At 47.5% G+C, this 19,235-nt stretch overlaps 1 protein-coding gene across 1 annotated transcript; it reads right to left on the reverse strand.

Annotated features, from left to right (window-relative positions):
- Window positions 1-601: 601 nt before the first annotated feature.
- On the reverse strand, window positions 602-19,235 carry MALL (mal, T cell differentiation protein like). Its single transcript, XM_037893520.2, has 4 exons — window positions 18,877-19,235; window positions 3,714-3,881; window positions 1,910-2,047; window positions 602-1,082 (listed from the first exon to the last, which is right to left on the reverse strand). The coding sequence occupies exons 1-4, from the start codon at window positions 18,982-18,984 to the stop codon at window positions 1,020-1,022; spliced, it is 477 nt and encodes a 158-aa protein (XP_037749448.1). The 5' UTR covers window positions 18,985-19,235; the 3' UTR covers window positions 602-1,019.

Consider the following 19,235-nt stretch of genomic DNA (forward strand, 5'->3'; position numbering starts at 1 on the left):
CACAGCCCCTTAGCCAAACCCATGCAAGCTCAAGTCATGGACGAGCTGCAGGTGGTCTAATTGCAGTGTTGACATAGCTCTAACTCCTAGGGTAACTGCATTATGGGATTTGCTGCTGTTCCCATGCAACTTGCAGAACAGAATCTCCCACCAGCAAGTAAAGTGCTTAGCCATTCATGTAGGTACTGTGGTTTCCTGTTAGGGCAAATTGCTGAGAAGGGAACACTGGCTGACACCTCTGGATGGAAAATTACAGCTTCATAAAACAAGACTCTCACGTTGCTCTCTGACCATGCAGTGAAGCCTTGGCCCCACTGACATCACTGGGAGGTCGGCCATTGATGTCAGGGGGGCAGGACGTCACTGCATAGGTGTAAATGGGACTGAAGGGCTGCCCAGCCCTGGTGCTGGCACTCTGCACAAGGGTGGATTTCAGAACATGGAGCAGGTGCTGGAAACGGGGCCAGCTAGTCACGGAGGCGAGGGGCGTTTCACTACACAAGCGGCAGGAGATGTGTGAACTTGCTAAGAGGAACTGTAGTTCTAATCAGACCGGAATGACAGAGAAACTTAACTAAAAACCAATACACAACAAAGCAGCTGTCATAAGAAAACAAAGAGACCTTTATATTTTCCAGTAAGTTACTTCATGTAACCCCTACCACAGGCATATGTGACCATCCAGCCAGAGAGCCTTTGGACATGACCAAAAGCTGAGATGTGATACGTAGGAAAGAGAAGATGTCAACATTCTGTGTAGGGCTACTTGAACAAGCTTTTCCCCAAACTATACTGTTTTCAGACAGAAAATAAACAATATGGTATAAAACTTAAGATTTCAATATAGATTTATATAAGTATCTTTTAAAATTAAAATGGAGCAGAGCCAGGCTCCAAATGACCTACATTTATACTGAATTATGTTCTTAATCCAATTAAACCATTGTTTTAGGTACACAAAGTCCAGGTATCACTGTTGTGTGTCTCTGTCACCCTGTTTCTCTCCTTGACAGCAGTCTTCAGTGGTAGTAGATGCTGAAGGCATGTAAAATATACAGCAGAGCAGTGATAAAAGCAAAGAACTGAAAGGAAAAATGGAAACAACATTACTAGGCAATGAAATTACTCTACCGATTTCAGCCTTATTTTAATCTATGTCCTTAGCGATCCCTCCAATGTCCTTTTTTCAATGGATTTATGTCCTTAAAATGATCGTGCCAATCTATTAATGAATAAAATCTCAAACCCAAACCGTGGGACAGCTCCAGAGCAGAGTTGACTGAAAATCAGAATTTTCTGTCTTTCCCATCCCCAATTGTGAGGAAAAGGCAAAATATCAAAATTTTCCATGGACCTACAAGTTACAAAAAATTTCAATTCAGAAATGTTGAAACATTTTTGTTTTGTATCCTCCTGAGCAGCCACAGTGCCTCATGGGAGTTGTAATTCGGGTGCTTTGTGCCCACACTTTCCAATGGCTAGATGACATTTTCCATGGTAAACTGTGGCCCTAGGATCCTATGATACACCACTGCTGTTCGGCCAAAGGGGAGACTGCGGTGCATCATGGGAGATGTAGTCTGGCCAGGGAGCCCAGCGGGGCGAATAAGGGCATGAGGCTCCCAACTACCACTCCCATCAAGCACCATGGCAGCTCAGATAGACTCAGATTAAATGTCACTCTGACATGACACTAAGTGGTTCAATTCAGTTTGACAAGCCAAACTGTTTCAATTTGGGATGACCTACCTGACCTGAAATATTTTGCTTTGATTTTTTCCAAAAAAAAAAAAAAAAAAAAAACTGAAAAAATTTCAGCAACATTGAAACTTTCCCATAGAAATTATACAGGAAAGAGAGGTGCCTACAAGAAACGGTGGCTAATCAATACTCTAAGCATTCAACTTACTGAGGCAGCAACATTGATTTGATAGTAACGAGGAATATATTGTGCAAGCACTTCAGTCTCAGAGCGGATTGTTGCATTGGCTTGTAAGACGGCAGCACTCATATAGAAAATTGCAGTGGCCCCATGATACAGACTATCCTGCAAAACAAGAGACAGAAGAGGAAGGTTTGTGATGTTGAAATACATATTCACAGTGCAGGTACCTCCTCATCACTTATATAACAGCTGTACTTTCCAGCTCAACAGCATAGCTATGGCCCTTCAGCTGTCCGATGTCTGTTTTTCAGTTCTACAAAAGTGGGAAAGGATGATGCCTGCATGACTCAAAAACATCTGGAACAATTTTTCTCAGATGTTCCACAACAACTAAATCTTCTTTGGGTTGGGACCAGGCATGTGACAGTCATGCTCAGGAGGAAAGATTTTGCAAGTCACAAGCAACTTAAGAGTTGGTTTACAATGAAAGTGTCTCCCCAGGCTTGCAGTCCGTGATGCTACACTATTAATTGAAGCAAAACAGTATATTAATGGCACATTAAGTTTGCACAGTTAATAATCACAAGAAGAGAAGAAAGGCCCAAGTTAAGGTTCAACAGCATCATTAACTCACTTGTATATTTTATTGTATATATTTACTATACATCTGCTTATAAGCCCTACACCATCTCTACACACTCTCAGACAATGAAATTACCCTCATAACATCCCTGTATGGCAGGGAAATATTATTAAACCAATTGACAGATGGGGAGTAGAGAGACATACACTAGGTCACCAAGGAACTCTACAGCAGAGAGAAGAATTGAACCCAGATCTCCTGATCTCGTGCCTTAATCCCAACACCAACTTTCCCCTTGAGTTTAGTGTTTTAAAGGCAATACGTTATCTAGCAGGAAACAAGAATGGAAAATGCTGCGTATGTTCAATGTAGTTGAGGGCTTGCTGCTGTAAGTGTAGATTCTGCATGTCCAACTTGAGGTAAGCAGAATAGATGGAGCATTGCGAGTTCCTACTGTTTCTGCTGCTCTTGTTTGGGCACAGAGGGAGTTTTTTTGCGAGACTGGCTTAACAGAGCACTTGCCCATCATGTTACATTGGGATGGCTCATTTTTGCAACAGTGGGAAACTGAAATTTTCTTTTAAGCAGCAGCTTAGAATTTGCAAAGGCTCTGAAATAGAGTCCAGGCTATTGCTCTATTATCACCATTTCAGACCCCCAGTCTTGTCACACCGCTGTCTTCAGCTGCTTTTGCTCTAGCCCTGCTCAAAAGGACCCGGCTAGAGCTTTTGTGTTATTTTCTTTTCTCCTTTCCCTCTTCCAAAACTTAAAAATGACTAAAGAGATTTTCTTCAAACTCAAAAAAAAAAAAAAATCACCCCATTTCAGCCCAAACGATAAGCTATGAACATGTGAAAGTAGCTTATAATGAAAACTCTTTTGTAGCTTTAAGTACACCAGGGCGCCTCACACCCTGTTATTAACCAACTGGTTTTTTAGCTACGAAGGAAGTACCAAGAGGTTTGAATCAAACAGAGGATTCAGGTGGCCCTGGATCTACCTTATTTTCTGTATTCTAGTTGAATTGCATCAGTTTCACATGCAATGTTAGAAGAAATGTCAGAAGAACATTGCGGAATGACCTGGGATGATTCCATCTGCCGGCCCTGTTGTGTGAAAAGATTAGAAAGTGCAGAATACATGGAAAGTCCATTCTGAAGTCAACTTTCAGCTTCAGGTCTCCCCTCTCAAGCAGAAAGAGCCACCACCGGCAGCAACACCCAGAATAAGGGAGTGTGTTCTTACCACTACTTTCCATGAGTTACTGTTTCTGTGAAATCCAAACAGGTAACACAACAGGAACATCAGGGAGAAGAAAAATGAACTCAGTGAGACGTACATAACCCATCCCTGCAGCATAGGGAAATACACTGTGGTGGCAGCTACGAGGATCCAGACCCAGCATCCAAATATCTGCCAAAAACAAACGAGAAACCCAATGAACCCAATTGAGAGAGTCAGTTTTGCTCTTGTTCATACATTGCATTTCTCATCATCCCTAGCTTGGTTGTCTCAATATTAAGAGACAATACACCAGGCCCACCAGCTCTGCACTCATTATCGTTTGCCAAACTCACAATATGAATGCAAGGAATTTATCAAGTGAAAAACAGTAGAAGTTCTAGAATGCCTGCTGAGCAAAAGGAGGAACTGGAAGAGAGTCACAAAATACCGGGCACTAGCATATACTACAGAGCAAAAACTTGCAAAGGTTCCTTCCTATGCTACTTTTCCTGGCTGATATCATGCAGCCAGTATATCCCGGTAAGAGGCTATGGAGAGGAATTTTATTAAGGGGGAAGGAAGCAAATGCCATGTAGAAACGTGGATGAAATTCATACCAAAGTACAAATGGTAATTCCACTCTCCCACTATGCAAAGTTAGATCCTGAGATTTGCAGACCTCTCTCTGATTCAGTGAAGGGGCAATAGATGAAGGGAGATAAACACAATGTACTGCAGGCCTTCAATCACATCCAAGGCTGGATCTTGCTCCCATGGAAGTCAGTAGCAGTTTTGTCAGGGATTTCGAAGGTTGCTGCTGGGAGCTATGTACGTTGGAAGAACAACGTACATAGCTCAATATGGACGTAGAAGCCCGTTGTTAGATATTCATATTTTAAAAACTTGACAGCATGCCTCGTTTCTTGAAAGCTACATCTGGTTGGCCTCTGCCTCTAAAGTTCAGAGTACATTAGTCACAATACTTAATGCCGGACCGGAAAGTGCTTATCTACTCCATTATTGTAATTTATTATTTGTATTACGGTAGCGGTTAAAAGCCCTGGTCACAGCCCAGACCCCCTGTGATGAAGCGGGACTGTTCTTAATGTTTCCTCTGAATATTGTGGGGGTGCCTCAGTTTCCCCTAGGCAGTTCTTAAGTATCTAGGTGGTGGGATAAGTGTGTATGATCACTGCAGAGCCCTAGAGGGCAGGTGTGTGCAGGGGTCTGGACACAGAGAATGGCCGACACCCTGTTTCCTGGCAACTGATGGCCTGGCCCGTCCCCCCTGCAAGGTGAGAGCTAAAGGGTTGGAGAACAAAGGAATCAGGTGACCTCCTGGCCCAGGAAAGGGACAAAGCCCAGAGGAGGAGGGGCTGGAGAGAGTTTCAGTTGGGGGCTGGCTGGGGACGTGGAGTGAAGTGCAGACGTGGTTGTCTGGCTCACTGCCCCCCAAAATGGACCCAGGTGAAGGGTCCTGTTCTCTGCACCTACAAGCTCTGTTTTAGACCATGTTCCTGTCATCTAATAAACCTTCTGTTTTACTGGCTGGCTGAGAGTCCCGTCTGACTGCGAAGTTGGGGTGCAGGACCCGCTGGCTTCCCTAGGACCCCGCCTGAGCGGACTCGCTGTGGGAAGTGCATGGAGAGGCAGAGGATGCTGAATGCTCAGAGGTCAGACCCAGGAAGGTGGAAGCTGCGTGAGCTGTGTGTCCTGCAGACAGTCTGCTCACAGAAAGGAGACTTCCCCAGAGTCCTGCCTGGCTTCGTAGGGAGCAGTTCCAGAGCATCGCCCAGGGACTCTGTGACACCCCCGTTGTGCTAGGCACTGGACAAAGACAGAACAAGGAGACGGTCTGGGCTCCATGGAGCTCACAGTGATGAGGACGGGGATCCAAGAAGCTGTACAGCATAGCAAAGGCTAGAATATGGCTTAGAGACGTGGCAATGACATTTGAACGTGAGGGGAATTCAGTGTTCTTCCCAGTTATGTGACGTATTCTGCTAAACCAGGCCATTTTCAAGAGAAATAGTTTTTGCTGCAAAAGAAGGCTCTACAAACTGGAGTCTTGTGAAATTTCTTGCAAATGCCAAATTTGGAGATGGGAGGAAAGGGGGAGGGCTATGAAAATGAGCAAAAACTTTCTGCATTTTCACACAGGTCTGTTCCATAGGGTCATGAGTTTGTCCCTTCTTAGTCCTTATCCTCACCCGACGGTGCAATGGGACTCTGGAGCATGCTGGGCAATGCTATCCCCCCTAACGTCACTATCCTACCGACAGCTCTGGCTATGTGGCCTTGAGGGCCAGCGCTGCTGAGAGCACGTCACTCTTTTGCCAAACTGAGCCACAGGAATAGTCAACAACAGACAACGTTGTGTAGGAAACATTATTCACACCCACAGGGCTCCAGTTCACTCCCTCAGCTGTCATTTCTTCTACCCGCAGAGCACAGGTGGTGGGAATAAGGCCAGGGGCGGCTAAGCCTCCCCAGACAGCTGGCTCGCTGCCTTTGGAGTGCACTGCGGCCAAAAGGGTGGGTACCCCAGCTGTGGCCCCGTCTGCGCTGCTCTTCCTCTTCCTGTCCCTGCTCTGCCTGCCTGGGAGCCTCGCGGGAGGGCGTGAAGAGGCACCGAGCGAGGGGTGAGCAGCCGGCAGGCTCAGCTGTCCAGCCGGTGGGTGGGGGTCTGTGGGAGGGGGCGAAGAGGCATGAGCAGTGGGAGACAAGCGGGGCTGGAGCAGGGGCAGACCTAGCGGCGGTGCCATGGTCTGGGCATGTGCAATCTCCCCAAATGGACGAGTCACATGCCGCCCATGCTGCAGGGTATTCAACCTCCCTTTTAAAGCCATCTGTGCTCCTGACTTCCATCCCTGTCACTACAATCGAAAGTCACAAATGTCAGGGGCCCATCCAGTGCCCATGGAAGTTAATGGAAAGGCTCCCACTGAAAGCCAGACGGGGCTCACGCTGGATGTGAGGAGGGTGCAGTGCTCATGAGTGCCTCTCCCAGGATACGGTCTTTTATTCCTGTGGTCGGCACCCATCGTGGAGAGAGAATGGCCTTCCAGCATTCCCTCTGGGGAGGAGAAGAATGCTGCCATTGTGAAACAGCTCTAGCATTGTTCTAATCCTGGCCCGCGAGGGCGTCACACTCTGCTATGCAAAGGCAGCAGCGATGGGACCATTTATTTATTTATTAGCCGTGACAGGCAATTTAGAGGGGATAATTGCACTTTTCAAGCAGTTGAAACCACTTGACCTTCATCTTTGTGCTGCACAGTCCACCCCAAGGCACTGACTAACTGCTCAGAAATGCTGCGCCCGTCAATTCTTATTTCTTCCCTAACACACGCTCCCTCCTGTCCACTCTTTCTTCCACACCCACTTCTCCTGCGCCCTCCCACTCGGATCTCCACCGCACCTCACCCACTGCCGCACCCAGCTCAACAGACTCAAGTTCCATTTTTCAGCGGAGAGCAAATCAGTCACTTCACAGTTTATTTGCATTCAACTTTCGGGAATGCCCAACTGAATGGAGTAAGACTTGCTCTATAGACCTCTGATGAGTATATTAATGAGTCTACGGGTTGATTTATGAATTCTGGATGCCAAGAGATCTTAGACCTTAATTAATCTGGAACTTTCAGATGGAAAAGGAGGGAAAAGGACTGAATCTAAGCACACTGGGTTCTTTACTAAAGGTAAAGGTCTGGGATAAAGGCTCAAGAACAGCATCAAAGTGGGAGGTGGTTACCATGCATATGTGTTGGCCTTCCCTTGTACAGGCTGCAGAATGGACATTCTGTTATGTGAAGGATAAAATTAAATGTAAGAAAAGAAATAATAATCTGCCATCGACCCAAGCTCACCAGGTGTCACCCACCTTCCACATGGAGACCCTCGTAGGTCTAATATACTCCAAATCCTCCTGCAGTGGCTGTTTCTTCTGGTCACAGGCTCATGCCTGTCAGCCCTGATCTAGGTGGAGAGAGTCCATCCAAGAACTATTAATTTTGTTTCAAGCCCTGTGTTTGCTAAGGCCTTTGAACCAGGTCACGTCAATCTGTGGACCTCTTCCCGGGAGTTCAGAGCCTCTGCAGCGAAGCACGCCCCCCCATCCATTATTCCTCAAGCTCATTGTTCTCTTGCTGTCCAGGGTCACACATGGAACACTGGCATTGCCTAACTTTTGAGGGCTTGGCTTTGCGACCGTCATGTTCTTGTGACATCACTTTTAGTGGTGTTGTCTGTAATATTTCATTACAGGGGCTGGGGAAGTATTGAGCTGAGTTATAGCTCTGCTACAAAAGCCACAGAGAAAGCAAGATACATCAAACGGCTTGTTACTGGCATTGTTTCAGCATTAGTGACCCCCCCCACCCATTGTCTTTACTTCCATCAGGAAGCGTCCTTTGACTTACCCAAATCGCCAGGAATACAGTCTCTAACAAGCTCACAATTACATATAACATTTAGGAGTAGCTCCACCGGAGCCAGGAGAGTTACACCAGCGTCAAAGAGGTGTGAGAGATCTAGATCTCCTTATCTGATGCAAAACCAATGAGAGACTGACCCAAGGCCTGTTGTAGTCAATGGAAAGATTCCCATTGACTTTGGATTGGAGAGTCTTATAGCTTTGTGAAACTCACAGTTACACTTCACAGAGGCTCAGGGGAGCATTTCTTTGTTTTCAGTCCACAATGGCGATCAAAACAAAACCCAAGTCAAAACTCCATTCACTGTGGTGGGATCACATTGAAAGGAACCCCCTGAGCTGGCTTAGGTTCACTTGAAATGCTCACAAAACCCTAGCAAACCCTCCAGTGGACTTGGTGCGAATCTTCAATTTCTGATCAAACCGAAAAACAGGTGAACATCAGCACAGCTCTCATCGTACTGCATGTGCTTAAGGAGGGTGTGCCTGCCTCGGTGCTTCCCAAGTCATCATTCTTTTGGGAAAACAGAAGAAAATGACCAGGTGTGAAACAGATGGTGGTACCACCAGGACTGGTTACCACGGTGTGCACCCAGTTCGTTTGTCTCGTGTTAGCTCTCTGGTCACCTGCTGCTTCTGCTCCCCTTACCTGAGCCCGTGTTTAAAGACAAATAAGAACAGACCTGATTTTTGGAAATGTTCTGCTACCAGTAAAAGACCAATAGAAATAAGGTGAACTGTGGCCTGAAAAATCAGCCGAACCCACGGAAGCAGGAAGGCAGTGATGAAGCCGGGCATGTGTCAGATGTGACTCTGAAATCAATCAACCAGGATGAAATAGGTCACAAGTGAGAGAAGAATACACGGAAGGTCACAGATGAGGGTTTTGGACAAGAAAGGGTGGTTAGAATTTGATGTGATTCAACAGGCCTTGTACTGCAGAAGGCAGAGGGAACAGCACAATGTAATGGGGTTCAGAGGGAGCTCTCTGGACAATTAATGTAAAGCAATTACAAGGAGCCCTGTATCCAACTCCTCTAAGTGGATCAGGAGTATTAGGTTATTCAGCAAAGCAACCAGAATTTCTAAGACCAAACACCTGGAAGGGGGAGCCTATGGGAGATACCAGCAGAACCACCTGGATAGCCAGGAAACTTGATGGCAGATGGAAAATATCAGTCATTGGACAAGCCACAGAACTCGTATGCAGCGTAATTGTAGCCGTGCCCCAGTCCCAGGATAGTAGAGAGTCAAGGTGGGGGAGGCAATAGCTTTTACTGGACCAACTTCTGCTGGTGATAGAGACAAGCTTTAGAACTACACAGAGTTCTTCTTCGGGTCTGGGAAAGGTACTTCATCTTGTATTTAGCGATGATCCTGGGAGTATCTTTCCCAACCCGAAGAAGAGCTCTGTGTGGCTCAAAAGCTTGTCTCTCACCAACAGAAGTTGGTCCACTAGAAGAGGTTACCACACCCACCTTGTCTCTAGAAGCCACAGAAGTGACATTTTCATTGGAACTGAGACCTCCAAATCTTCAGGCCTAGCAGTTCCCATGGCAATAGTTATGGATCTGTACTGTACCCTGCAGATGTCCCCACAGATAATATTTCTAGTATTTCTATTTCCCCTCTCACAGCCACACAGAGCTTAGGCAAGAAGATTCAAACTGAGAAAGTAGGGCAATCAGCTAATTATCTTAGGTGCCTGGACACGAATGCAAGAAGCCTTGGAAACAAGTGAAAAGAACAGAGAGGCTGAAATGAACAATGAACATTGGCCACTGTTGGAAGACAGAATGCTGGGTTAGACAGACCTTTGGTCTGACCCAGTATGGCCATTCTTATGTTCTTAAGAAAAACACATCTGATTTGGATTTCTGCATCACTGTAACTCCCATTGACTTCAATAGCTACTCCTGATTTACACAAGACAGTGACCTCAGGATCAGGCCCAAATTATTCATCCGGCAGGTGATACCTGGCCCTGCTGAAGGCCATGGGGGGGGGTTGCCATTGATTTCAATAGAGCCAGGATTCCACCCTTTGTCTTGTAATACAAGCATTTCACAGGTAATGCTCCAGGCAGTGTTGGCAGGATAATGGTGTAAACAAGCATATTGCCAGCTCTCTCGCTCTTTGAATGTTTGCTTCTAGCAAAGCCGCTCAGATCAATGATGTAAATGCAATACATACTTCGCAAAGGTGTTCCCAGACCCACCCTGAGCTATAAAAAGTAGTGCCAAGAAAAATCTGACTTTGAACTTTTCACCACCACCCCTCCACCGCTGTTACGTTAGTTTCAGTTTATTCAGGGCTCTCCTTCCATTTCTAGCAACAAAGCCAGAAGCAACCTGAAGAGAGGCACTGACCCGCCCCCATGAGCGATCAGACAGGTTTTTCAGGATGAGAAAGAAATCCATTTCACCTTTAAAAAACATTAAATTCAGAAATCCAGTAACTCACTGAAACTGTAGATTTATGGCATGAAAAGCTTTATATTGACCTCAAAGGAACCCTGATCATTTGAGGCTTTCATTAGGACAAGGGTGATGTGGGACCGGAAACGTTGCAGGTGTCATGTTTCTGGGATCGATTTTGATTTCCTTCCATTCCAGTGCTGTCCCAACATACTGCTTCTGCACATTTGGATCTTGGGCAGGCCACGTTTCAGCCATTGGTGGTGTGGTTTGGAGAGAATTTGCACCTGCAGAGTTACAGGGGCACGGTCAGCATTGCTGACAGACAGATACAGATAACCTTTAGAAAAAACTTTCCAAAGATTGTACCGTAAAGCCAGCGGAGATAGGACCTTTCAGAACCTCCGTTCGCAGCTGTCAGCCTAGACCCTGAGAGTTTAAAATAGTCAATCTTTTCCTTAGAAAAGAGATTTTCGGTTTTTCCCAGGGGTTGTGGGCTGCCCATATCCCGGGCAGAGCCCTAGAGATTCCTCCATTTATTTGCCCCCCAGCCACAGAGTCTCATATCCCAGCCCTATGTTCAGAGTTGCGAACACCTGTAGCTCCCACAGGTCCCCTGCTGGGATTCAGAGTGTACAAAAAGGGGCACAGTTGCCAAGGTGTCGTGCGAGGTGAAACACACACACACTACATGGTCTCAACCTGTCCCCTCTCTTCCTTTCAGTGCTCCCCTACACGCTTTATCCAACCCCTCTGCTGTCTCTCAGCAACTCCAGCCGCTAGCAGAGTCCTTCCGCCTTCTTCCCCAGAACGGAAGCATGCCGGCACTGCACACCTCTGTAGCCTTCCTCGTTTCCATGCAGAAAGAAACCCCCCAGCTCACGCACAGACTTTCTCTGCCTCAGCAGCATATCTGTTTGCCGTACCCCTAATAGTTGTTTACGAGGGTGAGTGGGCCCTAGCTTATACCTTCTATTTCTAAGCAAAGGTGGATTTCTAGTGGGTAGAAGCACAGGGCTGGGAGTCAAATGTGGGTTCAATTCTCAGCCCTGCCACAGACACAGTCTATCACTTAATCTCTCTGTGCCTCAGTTCCCCATCTGTACAGTGGGGTTAACCACACTTCCCTGCCTCCCCGGCATATTACAAATGCTTCATGCTGTGGCTCAAAGATGCTCTAGAAGTGCAGGGCAAGATTATTATTGATGCCAGGTCTTCATAAAGCATATGTTTCTCAACCCACACTCAGCGCCTTCAAAAACCAGTTGGGTTTTTTGCGCCACTGCTTTCCTGTTGTATCATTACCCTCCTGCGAAGGAAGGCGTTTCCGGGAGGTGTGCCTAAGGCAGGAACGTTCTCATGCTTACCACTGACTTGAAGGAGGCTTGCAGGCAGGCGGTCCAGGATTTCATACCAATAAATCCTACAGTCGGTGCGTTTGCTACGATTAGCTGATCTGTGACTACAGGAGCCTGTTCTGAACTGTAGTGCTAAAGATGTGCCCTACCCTTGTGGAAGGGAAAGCACGTCACAGAGAAGAGAGTCCGGCTGATGTACAGGGTTTCACACTGTGGGTCGTGACCCCTAGCACAGTCAAGGGACGTCGTGCAAAAATTATAAAATCTGGCAGGGACCATTGCCTAATTTACATAATGACAATAAATGGATACACAACATAAAGCCTAGAAGGACGTGTCCCTTGAAGACCACCCTCTTGCCGTACCTGGGAATCCTGGCCCGTGGCTCAGGGCAGAGTGCAGGCTGTGGGGGATGGCTCTTTAAGGCCACCATAGAGCTGTAACCCATAGGGCTCCCCGGCTGGCCCCAAAAGGGAACCGAGCCTGCCCTCCAAGCTCCAGCTGGCGACAGGTCAGAATCAAGGGATTCTATTCTCAGGTCTGCCCTTGGGTAACACACCTGTACCTCAGCGACGGCAGTGCCGCTCTCAAACGGATCTAACCACAATTGTGCCTCCGGGCTCAGTTACTTGTGCCTAAGGTGCTCGGAGATCTTCAAATAAAAGGTCCCAGAGGCATGCAACAGGGGACTACCAGTCTTTTGCAATCAGCCAGCAGGCACCGGAGTAGGAGGAAGTGAACAATTCTTCCCTCACCGCCAATCCCCTTCCTTAGGAGTTTGCACTGCATGGTCACCAGCCCTGCCGCTGCGGTCACTGTGAGCGCTTGGGTACCACAGCGTGCTGGTAACTGCACCAAGCCCCCTGAAGGCAAGTGCCATCACCACTCCAGCTGTTAGAGTCACGTGGGCACCTCCCACCTGGGTTCACCCAGCCTGGACACTCACCTGCAGGGGGACACGCACTAAGAGGCCCTTGCTGTCCGTCCAGCAGAGTCACGCCATGAGACATGGACAGGGTAGCTCTGGCAAAGCAGCTGTGCTGAACGGTGGATACCCAAAGGGCATCACACAGTTAACCAGCCTGGTCATGACCACATGGTCACAGTCACCCCGTCTGCTCTGGCCTGGCCTGCTGGCACAGGTCCCTGCTCCTCATGTTAGCCCAGTGGATGTTTGGGGATCTGAGACCCACGTCCGTATGAGTCAGGGTTGCAGCACTCTCCCAACATATGCTAATCCCCCCAAAACTAAGTTAAACTGGGGTGTTTCATTTGCGAGACCTCTCTGGAAAGTCTTCACTTTCTTCAGGTCCAGGATTAGGCCCAGGTCATCTGTCACCCTGGGGCACAATGACCCAGCCTACCTGCTCCTTCTGTCTATGGCAACATGACATAAAGACACCCTGTCTCCACCACATGTCCTGGCTTTGAACGGTAATGTCCATTTTCTACAGATGGTTCAGTCTGAATGGGATGGAGTAGGGGGACTAAATGAAACAATCAATAATCACCTAAAGCAGCACTCTGTTGCTTAAAATGGGTATGTTGCTGCCTAAAATATAGGCAGAGCTGGTATTGCCTAGCGTTACGGTGTCCCGACGCTTTCCATTTCCCTGTGTTCATGGGGACAATGAGGATAAAACAAAATATTGACTAGCTGCTCATGAGCTCCGCCCAGCCTGTGCACGGCCTGAGGCAGGGTCCTCTGGAAAAAAACCCAGCATGAGATCGTGTAATTACAGACTGTATCATCATGAATACACACATGGGAGCCAAACTGCACAGACAACCTTAATTCTGGCATTTCCGACTTCTGGGGCCTTGGTTTGCAGCCTTAATGTTCTTTTGATGTAGTTTTTTTGTGTGCGTGTCATTATATATTTAGGGCCTGAGCCAGCTCCCATTGGTGGCCACGGAAAGACTCCCATAGGAGCTGGATCAGGCCCTGAGGGTACATCTACGCTGGGTAGACAGACTCGCGCCAGCTCCACTTGATCGAGCGTGCTAAAAACAGCAGCGTGGCTGTTGCCGGGCGGGCGGCTGAGATGAGCCGCCCGAGCCCGCGCCTGCCCAACCCACTGACTCTGAGCGTGGGCGGCTAGGCCAAGCCACCGCCCAGGCCCAAATGTGCCCACACAGCTATTTTTAGCACACTAGATCGAGCGACGCTAGTGCACACTTGTCGACCCGGGCAGGGAGGCTTGCGCCCAGCTGGAGTGTAAACAGACCCTTAGGGACCTAACTCTAGGCACCCTAGCTTGAAAACCGGGCGAGGCCCGTAACATCCCGTGTTATCGAGACAGCCCTGCAATATCTAGGCACAACAAGATGTCTTAAGGCAGAGCAGTGCCCAGACTGCTAGGTCTGCCAACACTTTCCGCTACGACTCAACCGTTTTACCCTCACTGATTTCTGTGTTTTGCTTTCTCTGCGGTTTTGGAGCAGCAACTAAATAACTCCCCTGGCCCGGCAGGTTAACATTACAGACACAGCCGCCCAGCGCGAGGTCACAAGAGCGTGACGGTCGCAATGCCAAGCCCTCCGAGGTTAGGCAATGCCAGCGTTCCGTGTGCGACCCTGGACAGCAAGAGCACCACGAGCCTGAGGAATAATGGAGGGGGGTGTGCTTCGCTGCAGGGGTTCTCAACCTTTGAGGGCGTGGGAACTATTTGTAAATGCTACTGGCCTGCCGCCACCCAGTACATAGGCCAGGGGGGTGTGAGGGTTGGGTCCTGCCCCTGGGTATGAAGACCCTGGGGGTTTGGGTCCTCTCCCCAGGGGGGAGACAGGAGTTGCAGAGTCCATCCCACGCTCACTGCAGCAGTGGCTCCTGTGGTTCTGGTCCTGAAGGGATGGCTGAGCTCAGCTGTCCAATCCAGGCATTGAAACCTCCAGGGTCTCAGCACTGCATGGGTTTGGCCCCATGCCCTGAATTTGTAGGAGAGACATTGCATCCTGGAGCATGGGGTCGCAGCGCCATTCACTCAGATTTGGCCCGGCCGGCCCCCCTGTCATCATGATGACCCCCGAGCTTGTAGTGATTGGAGCAGGGGCGCTGAGCCCAGCCTGCCACACAGGACCAGAGCTGCAGGAGCCCCCATGTGACTCTTGGAAACATTCTGGTGACTCAATTTGGAGTTGTGACCCGCAGTTGAGAAACCCTTCAGCCCCTATCCCCATCTCTACATCAATCCCTCCAAGCTCCTAGCCCCTTTGCCCCTCCAAAATCCTGTCTTCTTCATCCCCTTCTGCTCCTGTACCTCTCCCCTGAGCGTCTACCCCCGTTCCAACTCTGCTTCTATCCCAAATGCCCCCAGCCCACACTCCAGCTCCCGTCTCTCTCTTTCCCGAGCCCTGCCCCCCGCTCATATCCGCTCCCACCCCCTGGCTTCTGCTGCCATTCTGTCCCCACATGTCTGCTCCTATCACTGCTTTCCTAGCTCCCCTCCCAGCTAGACATCTCATCCTCCTCTTCCCCAGGGCCCCGTATCCAGCAGGGGGCACTGAGAGCACAGCAGGGCTGTCTCCCTGCTCTCAGTTCCAGTGCCTGGGGCCACAGCCGCCTCCAGCTGCCAGGAGGAGCATTTGTACGGAAAGTCCGGCTCAGCTCCTACATTCCTATGATGGTACACGCTCAGTCATCACACATAGGTGCTGGGAGGGGGAGGAACATGCTCAGTTAGGGTTGCCAACCCTCCAGGATTGCGTCTCCAGGAATTAAAAACGAATCTTTCATTAAAGATTGTCATGTGATGAAACCTCCAGGAATACATCCAACCAAAACTAGCAACCCTATACTCACGGCCAACGGAAGCTTTGAACAATTTAGCTGTCCAACTAAAACAAGCCTCTTCTGAGCCTTTATGAACTGCAATTCGCAGGGGCTCATAATCTGGGCCAGTTCTGGCAGATTTTCATAGGGATGGCAATCGGCACATCCCAGACACCAGTGTGGTTCCCCCACCATGTTTCAAGTCCCTGCTGCAAAGCACAGAGTGGCTGGAGCTTCCCAGTGAAATCACTGTACGCTTTTTTTTTTTTAAAAAAACATGGGCAAAACCACGTATTTTTCACTAACCTAGTTCTTGGGAAGGGCAGAATTCTTTTTGCTAAAACATTCCCATAAAAATATCAGCCTGAGGCAGACACCAAGTGTGGGAAAACCTCAGCCCAAATGGTTTGGAAAAGTAACAACTGAACAGAGTCTTATAGTGGAAAATGGTAGGCAACCTTAGCTATAAGCATTGATCCGGTCCCCCAGTTAATGCTTTACACATGTGAAGTAGCAGTTCTGTAGTAGGAAGTTTTGACGTGGCACAATGACCGTCTTATAGCAGCTCAAAAGCAATCGTGATGTGTCCATGTAGGCTCCTTTTATCCTACATAACGTGTAATATCCTCTAATATTATGCATCTGTTACTGGGTATTATTCACACACCAGTTCAACCCCATTGGGCCCAGTTCAGATCTCACACTGAAGTCAGTGGGAGCAACATCAGTTTAAAATTGTTGAGAGGAGACGTGAACTCATTGACTTCAGCCAAGGTCACTCACTTCTGGTTTATGTCTTAGGTTCCTAAAAGCTCATGCTTCAAGGTTTCATCTAGCCATCAGCAGGGGTCAGGAAGGGATTTTTCCCCCTAGTGTATTCTGGGAGGGTTTTTTTTTTCCTCTCTCCTTCCTCTGAGGAATCGGAGTTGGCCACAGCTGGAGATGGGACCCAAGAGGGGGAAGGCTACGGCTCTGAGGTGGCACTGTGCATTCTTGCTCTCAGGTGCTTAGCTGGTTGGTTCTTGCTCATGTGCTCAGTGTCTAAGTGATCACCATACGTGAGGTCGGGAAGGAATTTTCCCCAGGTCAGATTGGCAGTGACCTTGGAGGTTTTTGCCCTTCCTTTACAGCATGGAGTGTAGGTCACTTACCAGGATCATCTTACTTAAGCATTTCTCTGCCCCTGCACTGGTGCACCTGAGTCCCTCCTGTTCTCTGCCTGTCTTACCATCTAGTGTCCTGTGAGCTGTCATACTTTGGTCTCATTTCAGCTGTTGGGATGAGTGGGCAGGGGCTGGATGGTAATGGTGGCCTGTGAGATACAAGAGGTCAAGCTAGGTGAGCTGGAGGCCTTAAACACTATCCTGATCTATAGCAGTGTGAGTGGAATATCAGGCCTTATACATTGTACCAATGAACAGTAAGAATGTATGACGGGTTAGGACTTTAGCTTCTCTCTTCCTGTGTCTCAAAAGGAGAATACCTCCTAAATAGGTATACAATACATAACGTGAGATTTAAGAACTTCAGAGACGACAGCTATTGTGTATACAGAGCACTGGCAGAAGAACATTCTTCGTCTAGAGATACCGTCCTCTCATCTCCATGAAATGGGATCCAATCAAGGGATAAATTTTAGCTAGGCACTCCCACTCCCAACAATATACGGTGCTTGCAAATTTTAGGCAATTCAGGTCATTTAAAATAATTTTAAAGGTGTCCAAAGTCACTAGTTCATACTAAAGAAGCATAACACTGCCTCTGTTGAGACAAAAAAGTACTTAAAATGAAAGATAACACATGCTACAATGAAAGGTATTTCATGATAATGACCTCTTCAGCGTGGGACCTGTGATGAGCATTGGCAGCACTCTGCCAAACACCCAGGTAATGGGAAAACCGCTTTGGTTGTGAGTTCAATCCTTGAGAGGGCCATTTAGGGATCTGGGGCAAAAATTGGGGATTGGTCCTGCTTTCAGCAGGGGGTTGGACTAGATGACCTCCTGAGGTCCCTTCCAGCCCTGATATTCTATGATTCTATGATTCTATGATTTACCTCATCAATGCTCAGACTGAGGTTCGTGAACTGAAAGTGGCTCATTAATGTGTCTCCTGCAGCTCTTTGCAGCACATAATATTAAAACACCAATTTAATTATTAACCAGTCTAAGTAATTAGACAATCAGGATGCCTTTACTATATTATTAACCAATTGTAGTTGATAACATAATAATACTTGGTCAGTCATTGTGCTGTAAGAATTTATATATATACACACATACATACACACACACACACACACTATTTTCCCTCTCATACTGTTTAAATATGAATATATAACACTATAGTAAATGAAAATGAATTCACACTGCTGTGGCTCTTTTGGGTTACGCTGATCGCTAATTTAGCCGTCAATGGCTCAGGAGCTGAGTATCACTCCTTGACATGTTATTTTATCAGTGTTGTGTTCATGGTACCACAGTCAGCCCTCAGTTTCAGCACAAAGCCAACGATAAAGACAAAATGCTGACGTTTCTAATGGAAATGTCAGCTTATCTTTTCCTATGGCTGTCTGAATATGAAGCTGCAATTAACAAATATGTCAAATAATTGTTTGGGTGGGTGGTGCGGGCTCTGTGTTATCGATGTAATGACTATGAACAGACCTGAATGATGTATTGTATATCAAAGTACATCAATTGCCATAATCTGACTAGATACTGGAATGCACGTCCAGGACTCTGTACTCAGGAATATTAAGAAAATCTGCCATTGCTTGCGTATGACAAAAGCCGACTGCATGACTACAACCTTTGAGCCCCAGAAAACTTCAATAAAGCCAGAGAAATACAGCCCTGGAGAAGAAAATGACAGACGCTTCTTTAACTTCCAAGATCTGACTTAATAAAAAGATAAAACAACTTCTACACCATGGAAGGATGACAAGCTGATTTCAGTGCTTTACGTTATTTTGGTTGACTCAAGCCCTGACACAGACCTTATGATTTTTAATGTAAGTAGCTGCAGAAGTAAACTTTCCCCCCACATAGTTTTCTTCTTATCATGGTTGTTTTTTGTGCTAGTTCTGGACGCTCTCCCCCGCCACTGCCACACACACACACCCCCACCAATTTGAAATAGCTTTTAGTTTTTGCCATAGCAATCAATCAATCAAACAAACCAAAACTTTCAGTATACTTACTAGCTCTGGTAGGATAAAAGCATATGGCACGGTTCTAAATATTTTTGCTCCAGATGGCATGTCAGGTTCTGTGTGGGTAACAGATAGAGGTGGATCTTTTGACGCCATCTCTTCTCTGCTTAGACGGGTAGAGGGTCTGCTCCACTATCCTTGGTTATCTGTGCAACACCATTGGCATGCACAGCTTAAAGTACTAGCCACTGACACGCCCATCTGGTTGTAATCAGTAAAACCAGTTCCAGCCTGGCAGGTCATTCCACTCCTTGCAGCCAAAAGAATCATCAGCTACTCTTTGGCTAATTAAACAAAGGGCTCAGGTGAGGCAAGTTGTCATAAATATAAAGGGAACGGTAAACACC

The sequence above is a fragment of the Chelonia mydas genome, chromosome 3 (genome assembly GCF_015237465.2).
Source record: "Chelonia mydas isolate rCheMyd1 chromosome 3, rCheMyd1.pri.v2, whole genome shotgun sequence".
In the NCBI taxonomy this organism is placed as follows: Eukaryota; Metazoa; Chordata; order Testudines; family Cheloniidae; genus Chelonia; species Chelonia mydas.

Bases quoted from the DNA above. Each gene is read 5' to 3' on its own strand.
- MALL (XM_037893520.2), bottom strand. From the start codon at position 18,984: ATGGCGTCAAAAGATCCACCTCTATCTGTTACCCACACAGAACCTGAC. The intron at 2,048-3,713 runs GTAAGAACACAC...CTTGTTTTGCAG, and splicing joins GTAACTCATGGAAAGTAGTG to GATAGTCTGTATCATGGGGC. The intron at 1,083-1,909 runs GTAAGTTGAATG...TTTTCCTTTCAG, and splicing joins AAATCAATGTTGCTGCCTCA to TTCTTTGCTTTTATCACTGC.